We start from the raw sequence: 12,805 nt of genomic DNA on the forward strand, positions 1-12,805 counted from the left end.
TATCTTATTTACATTTTCTGAGGTTTTTTTTAAAAAATTACATTTTAGCAATTTTTTCCCCCCACTTAACTTTATTGCTATCATACAGGAGCTAACAAGCCCCTGTGTGATAGCATTTGGACGTGACAGGTTCTCTTTATTGAATTGTGCTGGAACTCCTGTGACAGCTTAGATGGGAAGGCTCTGTGTACGGTGTTTCACTGTCCACACGGAGCAGAGCTCTGCTCCCTGCTCTCCATCCTGAACTACCTTGCCATGGTCCCAGGTCCCCCAGAAAAGCAGGGGCCCCTGAAAACCATAGTGGGGAGGGAGGCGGCCAGCTTGGAGGGAGGGGGTTGGCAGAGGGGATGGACCATGGTGGTGGGGGGTGCTGTTGTTCTTCTCACAGACCACTATTTCAGTACAGTGTTCGGCAATACAGGCAGTGGGAGAGATGAGTATTACATTTCTTCTTTGCAAAATTTTTTACCAGTTTTATTTTAGCCAAAGAGTCTCTGTAATCTGTTGATGGGCTTTTGTTTGCTTCAGGGTTTTGCATTCCCATACAAGTTTAGGGGAATCCCAAACCTTGCAGCAGGTCTTGAGGTCAACTTTAGATCAACTGGATCAGTAAAGGAATTCTGAATGATCTCAGAAGCATCTTAAACTGATGTCAGGCCCCGTTCCCACCAGGACCGCTCAAGCGACCGCGAGGGTGCACACACTCTGAACCGCCCCCTACCTGAATTACTCCCTGACCCTTTTTTGCCGCGATGATCAGTGCGGTTTCCATACAGCTTTGAATGGAACTGCGCTGTTCAGCGTGGTTTTTGGGCGTTTTTAATTGTGTTTCAGCGCTGAGACGCAACGAAAACAGCCCTTTAACCACTTCCCGGCCGGCCGTTGTAAAAAAATGGCCGGCCAGGAGCTCTCTAGATCTGAACGGGCTCAGCTACGCCCCCTCGCGCGTGCCGCTGGGCGAGCGGGAAATGCCGATATTTAAAAAAAGGCAGCGATGCCCATTAATATACAAGCAATCCGCCGGCTATAGAGCCGGCTGATCGCTTGTATGAGGTCCCGGGATGTGCGCCCCCCTCCGTGGCTCCCCCTCCCGCTGGTCCCGGGCTCTGCTGTGCCTGGTGCGAGCCCGGGACCAGCATACTGCCTCTGTCACAGGGGATCAGAGGGAGGGAGGTACACGACCTCCCTCCGGTCCCCTCTCCGCTGTCAGAATGTGGAACTGATGTATATTACATCACGTCCGCATTCTTGTGTCACTCTCCAGCTTTAGATGCTGGAGAGAAGCTGATGAAGCAGATCTCTGCTTCATCAGCTTCTTCAGGGGGGTCCCAGGTGACATTAGGGGTCTTGGAGACCCCTGATGTCTCCATAAAGAGGACCCATCACATATTTTAGCGTCGGGTGTGCATACGTGCGAAAACGACGATTTTGCCCATTACGCCGCACATGTTACATATCGTCGCAAACGTCGGGATAAGAGCAATAGTTCTAGGGCTATCAATCACTGATAACACTAAACTGATGAGCTGTAAAAGCTTTTAAAGCGTCGCCTATGGTCAATTTTGGGTATGGTAGTTTTTTGCGATTTCACGGGTGCGCGCAATTTTAAAGCATGACATGTTTGGTGTCTATTTACCCGACGTGACCCCGTCTTTTATATTTTACCAAAAATATGGGTAATAATCATTGCTTCCTAACATAATGAAACAAAAACTTTTTTTCCCCACATTTTCAATTTTTCCTTAATATAGTAAAAAATAAAAACCCCAGTGGTGATTAAATACCACCAAAAGAAAGCTCTATCTGTCCCCAAAAAATGGTATAAAATTAATTTCAGTACAGCGTTGCATGACGGAATAAACGTCAATCAAAGTACCGCAGCGCTGAACACTGAAAAATGGCCTGGCCAGGATGTGGGTCTGAACACCTGGTCTTGAAGTGGTTAAAAATCAATGCGGAAACCGCGCTCATCCACAACCGCCCTGGTGTGAATGGGGCCTCAAACTGATTGCATCAAGCTGAAAGCCCGCCCACACAGGCCCTAAAAGTAGTCCTGGATGGCCTTGCTTCACATAGTTTTGCTAATGTCATCATTGGCAGCATAAAACAAGCAGAGTTTTTTTTTCTATAGTAGAGATATAAGTTTAAGAATTTTCCCCTGTTCATTGTGCTCTACACAGGCAACAACTGGAAAATGAGAAGAAGAAGAGGGAAGTGGTCGAGAAAGAAAAGGAACAGATGATAAGAGAAAAGGAGGAACTCATGCTCAGGTTGCATGATTATGAAGAGAAGACCAGGAGAGCAGAGATAGGTAATAAATGTTGATTTCTTCGGGCCATTTTTTTTTTAAGAGACTGCAACAAAAAAAATGTTTCCTAAATATAAGCTCTGCATGTTGGACGACCATAATGTTTTTTTTTACTAAAAGGCTACAGCCCTTAAAATGTGCACATTCCCCATGCCATTGTCCAGAGCAATATTTGCTTGTCTACGCTGCCTCAGTTTTGTAAGGAATTCAGGTGTGTTTTCTGGAATCTGCACATTCCTGTTCATCAGAAAAAAATCTTGTCAACTTCACTTGAAGAATAATAAACTAAACCTGTTATGAGAGGAATACAGGGGCAGCCTGGCTGTTATTTGGACCCACTAACTTAAGGGCTAGTTCACACCAGATGCAGTCCATTCCGTTTTGGCAGCTGCATCAAGATTGCGTCACAATGGGATTTCTGGTGCACTGTTCACCCCAGTGCAGTCCGTTCCGATGCAGTGAGAAAAAATACTGCTTGCCCCATTTTAGCATCACGGGGATGTCCTGGCCGGGCCCCCCTGTTTGTTTGGGACCACAGTCACCAAACAAACCATTGGTAACACAATACACCGCCATGGATTGAGATCCTGCAATGCCGGCAAGGTCCCTCTCCTCAAGAAGGCACATGTACAGGTCCATCTGAAGTTTGCCAATGAACATCTAAATGATTCAGAGAAGGATTGGGAGAAAGTGCTGCGGTCAGATGAGACAAAAATGGAGCTCTTTGGCATTAACTTGACTCGCTGTGTTTGGGGGAAGAAAAATGCTGACTGTGACCCTAAGAACATCATCCCTACAGTCAAGCATGGAGGTGGAAACATTATTCTTTGGGGCTGTTTCTCTGCTCAAAGTACAGGCCGACTTTGCCGCATTGGAGGGCCACTGGACGGGGCCATGTATTGTAAAATCTTGGATGAGAACCTCCTTCCCTCAGCCAGAGCACTGAAGTTGGGTCATGGATGGGCCTTTCAGCATGACAATGACACAAAACATACCGCCAAGGTAACAAAGCAGTGGCTCAAGAAGAAGCACATTAAGGTTATGGAGTGGCCTGGCCAGTCTCCAGACCTTAATCCTATAGAAAATGTATGGAGGGAGCTGAAACTTTGAATTGCCAAGCGACAGCCAAGAAACCTTAAGGATTTAGAGAAGATCTGTAAAGAAGAGTGGACCAAAATCCCTCCTGAGATGTGCAAACCTGGTAACCAACTACAAGAAACATCTTACCTCTGTGCTTGCCAACAAGGGTTTCTCCACCAAGTACTTAGTCATGTTTTGCTTGGGGATCAAATACTTATTTTTACTAACTGAACTGCAACTCAATTTATAACATTTGTATCATGTGTTTTTTCAAACTTGCAAAACCTGCAGGGGATCAAATAATTATTTTCCACACACACTGTGTGTGTGTGTCTTACAACATCACATGCCTTCTAATGAAAGTGCCTTAAAATTTGTGCCCGGGATGCACCGATACTGAATTTTCTGTATTGAGTACCGATAATCCTGAAATCATACTGTATGTGATTTTAATGGGAAACTGTATAACATAAATGGCAAGGAAGAGATGGCATTATCTGTAATTAGTCAGGGGTTTGGTATAGCAGAAGAGGCATCCTGTAGGATGACCAAGAGAAAGTATGACTAATAGACATCATGAAATGTACAAAGCAGAAGAGCTGACAATTGAGTCATACCACCTTGGCACTTGAAATTATCTGTTGCCCAGCCTGTAAAATGGGCATTTCATTGTTATATGTCAGAGTGGCACAGTCCATCACAAAATGCAATTTCTTTGTACAGACTGCACTGATTGAAAGACATCCTCATTGACACAGTCTGTACTTTTGTTAAACAGAATTATCTGAACAGATTAAGAGAGCCCGTGAGCTGGAGAATGAGCGGGCAAGAGCTCAGTTAGAAGCAGAAAGACTGGAAGCTGAACGCATTGCTGCTCTCCGTGCCAAAGACGAGCTGGAGAGACAAGCTGTTGATCAGATGAAGAGCCAGGAGCAGCTGGTGAGATCCCACTTTCTGAATGTCTCTTGTCCACTCCTATTGTTCTTTGCAGCTTGTATTTTACCCGAACACACACACACACACACACACATACTTCCTGCAGAGTGCTCCCCGTCACTCATTTTCTCATTAGTAGGGTGTTCCACCTAGCCTTCCTCAACAGTTTGCATTATGAGAATTTGCTGCCATCTACAGGGCAAGATGAGGATTTGCTGCCACCAAGTAATGCACACCTGTTCTGTAGTGGGGCCCTAAGTGTCTGTAATGTCCCAGGTCTGGGACCCTATAGAGCAGTGGTTCTCAACCTGTGTAACCTCAGGACCCACATTTGTCATTAGGTCATGACCCAAATCTCACTGCACTGCAACGCATGGTGGCGATCAAACTGTGGGTGGGAGGTGCGTTTGGGGTGCCATTCAAACGAATGGGAATGCGACACACTTTTTACACCAGAATGCGCGGTAGGTGCAATTTTGCGTGGTACAGTGCGTTAATCGCACGGGACTGTGCGATTAATACACTGTACTAGTGTGAACGGGCCCTCAAAAACACACACAACCACATACACAATCTCGCACACTTAAGATCCAGCCAGCTACCTATCTTACGAGAACTGGAGTGGATCCTCAGCCTGGAGTTCAGTGTAGGCTACTGTGCTATGACAGAGGTCCATCCATATGTGCATTGCTGATACAGCTCCCTTACGCACCCTGTAGAGGTGCCAGGAGCTATAATCTGACGTCACTCCAGTCCAGGCACCTCTACAGGACACATGAGGAAGCTGTAAGCAATGCATGTATGGATGGACCTCCCTCGCATCCATGGCCCCATCTCACCCCACCTCAAGCTGACACTCGGCACCGGGCAGCATATTTTGACTGGCTGCTTGCCGTGAGAACTGACAGTGCTGCGCTAGAGGGAGGCTGAAGAGCCTCTCACCACCTTGCCCTGATTTATGTCTTCATAGTATGAACACATTTCTACCTGCCATAAAACAGATATTTCTGTGTGCTCACACCTTTGTGTTTCCCCATAGGCCTTAGAGCTTGCAGAGTATACAAACAGAATTACCCACTGCTTGCCCCATTTTAGCATCACGGGGATGTCCTGGCCGGGCCCCCCTGTTTGTTTGGGACCACAGTCACCAAACAAACCATTGGTAACACAATACACCGCCATGGATTGAGATCCTGCAATGCCGGCAAGGTCCCTCTCCTCAAGAAGGCACATGTACAGGTCCATCTGAAGTTTGCCAATGAACATCTAAATGATTCAGAGAAGGATTGGGAGAAAGTGCTGCGGTCAGATGAGACAAAAATGGAGCTCTTTGGCATTAACTTGACTCGCTGTGTTTGGGGGAAGAAAAATGCTGACTGTGACCCTAAGAACATCATCCCTACAGTCAAGCATGGAGGTGGAAACATTATTCTTTGGGGCTGTTTCTCTGCTCAAAGTACAGGCCGACTTTGCCGCATTGGAGGGCCACTGGACGGGGCCATGTATTGTAAAATCTTGGATGAGAACCTCCTTCCCTCAGCCAGAGCACTGAAGTTGGGTCATGGATGGGCCTTTCAGCATGACAATGACACAAAACATACCGCCAAGGTAACAAAGCAGTGGCTCAAGAAGAAGCACATTAAGGTTATGGAGTGGCCTGGCCAGTCTCCAGACCTTAATCCTATAGAAAATGTATGGAGGGAGCTGAAACTTTGAATTGCCAAGCGACAGCCAAGAAACCTTAAGGATTTAGAGAAGATCTGTAAAGAAGAGTGGACCAAAATCCCTCCTGAGATGTGCAAACCTGGTAACCAACTACAAGAAACATCTTACCTCTGTGCTTGCCAACAAGGGTTTCTCCACCAAGTACTTAGTCATGTTTTGCTTGGGGATCAAATACTTATTTTTACTAACTGAACTGCAACTCAATTTATAACATTTGTATCATGTGTTTTTTCAAACTTGCAAAACCTGCAGGGGATCAAATAATTATTTTCCACACACACTGTGTGTGTGTGTCTTACAACATCACATGCCTTCTAATGAAAGTGCCTTAAAATTTGTGCCCGGGATGCACCGATACTGAATTTTCTGTATTGAGTACCGATAATCCTGAAATCATACTGTATGTGATTTTAATGGGAAACTGTATAACATAAATGGCAAGGAAGAGATGGCATTATCTGTAATTAGTCAGGGGTTTGGTATAGCAGAAGAGGCATCCTGTAGGATGACCAAGAGAAAGTATGACTAATAGACATCATGAAATGTACAAAGCAGAAGAGCTGACAATTGAGTCATACCACCTTGGCACTTGAAATTATCTGTTGCCCAGCCTGTAAAATGGGCATTTCATTGTTATATGTCAGAGTGGCACAGTCCATCACAAAATGCAATTTCTTTGTACAGACTGCACTGATTGAAAGACATCCTCATTGACACAGTCTGTACTTTTGTTAAACAGAATTATCTGAACAGATTAAGAGAGCCCGTGAGCTGGAGAATGAGCGGGCAAGAGCTCAGTTAGAAGCAGAAAGACTGGAAGCTGAACGCATTGCTGCTCTCCGTGCCAAAGACGAGCTGGAGAGACAAGCTGTTGATCAGATGAAGAGCCAGGAGCAGCTGGTGAGATCCCACTTTCTGAATGTCTCTTGTCCACTCCTATTGTTCTTTGCAGCTTGTATTTTACCCGAACACACACACACACACACACACATACTTCCTGCAGAGTGCTCCCCGTCACTCATTTTCTCATTAGTAGGGTGTTCCACCTAGCCTTCCTCAACAGTTTGCATTATGAGAATTTGCTGCCATCTACAGGGCAAGATGAGGATTTGCTGCCACCAAGTAATGCACACCTGTTCTGTAGTGGGGCCCTAAGTGTCTGTAATGTCCCAGGTCTGGGACCCTATAGAGCAGTGGTTCTCAACCTGTGTAACCTCAGGACCCACATTTGTCATTAGGTCATGACCCAAATCTCACTGCACTGCAACGCATGGTGGCGATCAAACTGTGGGTGGGAGGTGCGTTTGGGGTGCCATTCAAACGAATGGGAATGCGACACACTTTTTACACCAGAATGCGCGGTAGGTGCAATTTTGCGTGGTACAGTGCGTTAATCGCACGGGACTGTGCGATTAATACACTGTACTAGTGTGAACGGGCCCTCAAAAACACACACAACCACATACACAATCTCGCACACTTAAGATCCAGCCAGCTACCTATCTTACGAGAACTGGAGTGGATCCTCAGCCTGGAGTTCAGTGTAGGCTACTGTGCTATGACAGAGGTCCATCCATATGTGCATTGCTGATACAGCTCCCTTACGCACCCTGTAGAGGTGCCAGGAGCTATAATCTGACGTCACTCCAGTCCAGGCACCTCTACAGGACACATGAGGAAGCTGTAAGCAATGCATGTATGGATGGACCTCCCTCGCATCCATGGCCCCATCTCACCCCACCTCAAGCTGACACTCGGCACCGGGCAGCATATTTTGACTGGCTGCTTGCCGTGAGAACTGACAGTGCTGCGCTAGAGGGAGGCTGAAGAGCCTCTCACCACCTTGCCCTGATTTATGTCTTCATAGTATGAACACATTTCTACCTGCCATAAAACAGATATTTCTGTGTGCTCACACCTTTGTGTTTCCCCATAGGCCTTAGAGCTTGCAGAGTATACAAACAGAATTACCCTTCTGGAGGAAGCAAAGAGAGCCAAAGAAGATGAGGCGGGCGAATGGCAGTCGAGGGTATGCATTCACATTTCCTTTTTGTCTTTTAGTGACCATAGAAATAGTTTCTACTACATTAATCTGTTTATTCTTGATATGGTCTCCTGGATTGAAATTATGACACGTTGTGCTTAATTAGATGTTTAGTCTGCTATAGTTTGCACCGTTTTACCTGATTGTTTGTTACATATGCCAAATTTTAACCATTTGTTACAATGACATGTCTCTAAAGGCTTAAATCACAATATCTGTATGTGTTTCACCATATACTGTATATATTCACAATATAACCCATAGTAATATTTTGGTAAATTTATCACATCTTTTTACATAGCTGTAGAAAACATGCCCTGCTTTTGGCATTTTAGGACAAGCTTTGAAACTACTGCTGTTGATTTAGGAAAGTTGCCACAATAGTAGAACTATTACTAAGATCAGTGAATCTTGCTTCATCTTTGAGTATCAGAAATGGGGTTATTCAAATAGAAGAATGTGAAAGTGCAGTAAACCGTAACACTTCAATGTAGTCAGCTAAAGGTTTGTCTGATTGGTTGCCATGGGTTACTGCACTTTTTTTTCATTCTCTTTTCATTCCTATTTAATAAGACTAAAAGGAATGCATTTGCAATAGGCAATATATCCATTGTATTCTACATTTCCTACATAACTTTGGTGTACATGTGTTTGCGTCTGTAAAAAAAATCTGACAAATCCTAGCTGTGTTTTAATATAGTCGCATATAAATGTTCATTTTCCTTCTGTATTTTTTATCATTACATAATTCTCAAAGGGTATTTTTTTCTCGTTTATTGAGGGACACCAGATTCAGAGACAATTGGGTTATAATACCATCTACAGGAGGATTAAACAAATTAATTGACTAGCCTGGAATAACCCCTGCCCACTCCCAGCGTGTCTCAGGGTTTTTCCTCGTGTCTTAGGAGGAGGGAAGTCTTTGCTTTATTGAGAAAGGTTTAACTGTTTTTGCTAGCCATTTTTTTTGTGTATCTATCTGGATTAGCTTATCCTCAGCTTTGAAGGCCAGACCCTCATGAATTGGATGATTGGGGGGCCTGCCTGAAATGTGATCTTCGGCACTGGGTTCTGCTTGTGGCTTTCCAGACCTCTGTGTACTGTGTTAGCTGCAGAGGGCTTTTCAGGCTCAGAGCCATGGCAGTCTCCGGTGTGACCCAGTCTCATTAATATGGGCCGGCATTGAGAGCTACTTCTTTTTATTAGAACTATCCTTTTTTTCTGCAGGTCCCACGGAAAGGGTTAAAACTGAGAAATTGAGTGCTGTGTCACTAGGTAGATTATCGCACACTTTGTACTCTTTTTCGACTATTCAAAGTGAGGTAGCACCTTCCTTCCAATGCTTCTAATCACAAGAGATGTGTGGTTCCAACTTGTTTAGTCCTTGTTGCTGACTACAGTGACCTGATCACTTCCAGCATTTTGAACTTTCCTTTCACTGCTTCCAGCAGTCGGTTTGTGAGTACTCAAGGTTTTACCTTGTAACAGCTAAGTGTTCCCTGCTTGCAGTGCAACATGTTGGATCCCAAACACAAGAGGTGGATTCCTGCTGGGTATGGTGTTTCTGGCTCACAATTAGGGCTGCAACTAACTATTATTTTCATAATCGATTAGTTGTTGTTAGAGCAATAGCCAGCCTTTTATTGGTTATTTTAAATTGTAATAGTCAATAGCAGGCTGGCTATTGCACCCGCGCTGTGCCTGCTGTCAATCAGCAGAGGAGGGAACTGAAGGAGAAAGTACAGGAGGAGGAACAGGGCGGGCAGCAGAGAAGGCATGGGGCGGGCAGAGGAGAAAGAACGGGTCGAGCAGAGGAGGAAGAACAGGGCAGGCAGAGGGGGGGGATTGCAGGGTCACTGCAGTTTCCTCTCGCCGCTGGTGCCGGCTGCAGTGGTCAGTGTCGCTGCTGCCTCTGCCGATACAGGCGGGGAGAGCAGCGAGGATTGAAAGGGACAGAGACTGCTGCAGCCAGCACCAGCGGGGAGGAGAACAAAGGAGCAGCGGTAACTAATTGAAAATCAACTAATCGATAATGAGAATCGTTGTTGCAGCCCTACTCGAAATCCACTAACGGTTTGAGTGGCCTGCAGTGTAGTTCTTCAGAACCTGACACCAACAGCCTGGATTGCTGTACCCTGCTTGAATCTTTACAATCTTTGGAGCGCTTCTTGCCTCCCACCCGGCGGTAACTGGAGAGGATTTCACAGCAGTTATGCATGATGTTAGGGGTAAATTGCAACTTTATTGCTGACTCCAACCGCAGAGTATATAAGCTTACCTCAATGCCTTCCATAGCAGCAACTTTTTCTGACCTGCCTGTGGCCTTAGCAGCCTTTGGTTGCAGAGGCTTGATTTGATAGAGTCAAGGATGAGACTGCCCCTGAGGAGTTGCTGGCCATAACTTCCAGGCCTAGAGAGACCATTTTGGTTCTTATTGGTGTGGTGCATGCCAACCTAAAAATGGAAGATGTCCACCTTTTATATTCCAGGCATGGACATTTGGCAGGCAGACTTCCTCAGCCAGCATCATCTGGACCCCGGGGAATGGTCCCTGGTAGTGTTCCAGAACCTGTGTCACAGGTTCTGGAACACCGGATGTGCACTCAACCCACAGCATCGTCAATAGACTAAGGAATCTTGTTTGCAGGTGCAAAAAAACTTGTGGTGGAAGCAGTGAATGTTCTGGTACTTCCCTGGGGTCAGCAAAAATCTTGATCTATGCTTCCCCTCTTTTGAAACTCCTTCATTGTCTCCTTCAAAGGATGGAGGGCATTCAGGTGATACTCATAGCTCCGAGCTGGCCCAGATAAATGTTGTTCTCCAACCTTATCATACTCCCAGCAGATCGACCGCCTCTTCTGTCCCAGGGGCCAGTTCACCATCCTGCTTCACAGTCATTGGCTTTAATGGCATGTCTTTTGAACATCAGATCTTGAGAGACAGGGGCCACTGATTCAGAACTGTAGAATCCTTTTCTTGAAAGTTTATTGGAGGACACAGGTCCCACCCATCTGTGTGTTGGTCCTCTCGACACTCCTTGCTACAAAACTGACACATGCTGGGAGTGGTAGGGGTTATAACAGGCTTGTCACTGTTGTTTTGTTTGCCAGTGTCTAAATCACCCTATAGGCAGCAATATAACCCAATCGTCTCTTAAAACTCAAAACTCTGCTATTTTTTAATTGTAATTTGGTTGAAATATAGTTTAATTTATGTTTTCTTTTTTTGGTAACCAGGCAAGGGAAGCCCAGACAGACCTGCTAAGAACTAAGGAAGAGCTGCACATGGTTATGAGTGCCCCTCCATTGCCACCTCCACCTGTATATGAGCCCGTCAAAGATTACGTGAATGAGCACCTGCCAGAGGATGGAGTGGGGTACAGTGCAGAGTTCACATATGACAACTTTCATGATGACCGCAAAGAGGAGAATCGCATTACGGAAGCAGAGAAAAATGAGCGTGTACAGAGGCAGCTAATGGTGAGAATGCAAAATGCAGTTTTTTTATATAGTCCTTATGACTTTTATATATTACCATAGCGATAGTGAGGGGATTATTTTATAAGAAGATATATAGTCCTTCAAAAGTGAATGCTTATTTTGTTGTTTCCCACTCCATAACTTATAAAATCCATATTATGCATTTCTTATTACACCACTTTTAAAAAAGTCTGTAGATCACGTAAGAGCCCATTCACACTTTGCCGTTGTGTTGCATTAACATATACACGTCAACACATGTTGTGTCAAACCTTAATGTGCATTGCATTAAGACAGGCCATTCATTGTAACGGGCCTGCAAACACACAAGAACAGGCACAAAATATGGACATGCAGCTTTTTTGCTGACGCAGCACTCTTCAACGCACAGTAGTGTGTTACTATGCATTTTACTGTGCTGCAACGCATGTGCGTCAGAGCTGCATTGCCTTAGTGTGTTGGAGTGCCATTCAAAATGAATAGTACTGCAACGAACTGAGGGTATGTAATGTTGTGGTGACACACGTTATAGCTACACACTGGAACACAAAAGTGCATTTCGGCCCTATTGTAAGTACTCAAGTGAGCTACATCAGTTTGTCTTTTCTTTGTCCATTACAGGCTCTGACAAGTGAATTGTCTCAAGCACGGGATGACACCAAGAAAACTCACAACGACCTGTTGCACACAGAGAACATGCGAGCGGGCCGCGACAAGTACAAGACTCTGCGGCAAATTCGACAGGGCAACACAAAACAGAGAATCGATGAGTTTGAAGCTATGTAAAGGACGTCCAGTGTCAGAAACGCATTGTATTTCCTTTGAGAATCTTTGGAAGGCTATTTTAATAATAATGTATAGTTGACGTTAAATGGCTACAAAAGCAGAAAAAAACGGCTTGAAAATATTGTTTATTCTCCACTTTCTGGAATTTAGACCACTACATGCAGAAAGCATCGTAGCGAAAAGAGGTTTTCTATAATGGGGCCAAAATGCTTTACGGTTGCCCCGAGCAGGCGCAGCTCATTTTTGCACCATACAATTATTTAAGTAAATAGTTTATTAGAGATTATGTTTATCAAGCTTAATAATTAACAGTTGAAATTGTGGTGCCAAAAGGCTTTTTGTCCTTTTACTTTGGAGCAAAATATATTTTTTTCCATGAGAAAGTCAGCTGTTTGGCGCCAGATTGTATACACTGATGCAGATGGGTCATTTTGTTTTTATTTTTTT

At 44.8% G+C, this 12,805-nt stretch overlaps 1 protein-coding gene across 3 annotated transcripts in view; it reads left to right on the forward strand.

Annotated features, from left to right (window-relative positions):
• The window catches only part of EZR (ezrin), an 80,201-nt gene extending 67,806 nt beyond the window's left edge, over window positions 1–12,395 (forward strand). For all 3 annotated transcript variants that reach the window (XM_018564428.1, XM_018564429.1, XM_018564430.1), the window contains 5 exons: window positions 2,181–2,311; window positions 4,167–4,327; window positions 7,986–8,078; window positions 11,330–11,572; window positions 12,194–12,395. In XM_018564428.1, the coding sequence (XP_018419930.1) occupies window positions 2,181–2,311; window positions 4,167–4,327; window positions 7,986–8,078; window positions 11,330–11,572; window positions 12,194–12,358 (793 nt within the window). In that variant the 3' untranslated portion in view covers window positions 12,359–12,395. The remainder of the gene's footprint in view (window positions 1–2,180; window positions 2,312–4,166; window positions 4,328–7,985; window positions 8,079–11,329; window positions 11,573–12,193) is intronic.
• The last annotated feature ends 410 nt before the right edge of the window (window positions 12,396–12,805 follow it).

This window comes from Nanorana parkeri, unplaced genomic scaffold, assembly GCF_000935625.1.
Source record: "Nanorana parkeri isolate BGI_ZX_2015 unplaced genomic scaffold, ASM93562v1 scaffold750, whole genome shotgun sequence".
Taxonomy (NCBI): Eukaryota; Metazoa; Chordata; class Amphibia; order Anura; family Dicroglossidae; genus Nanorana; species Nanorana parkeri.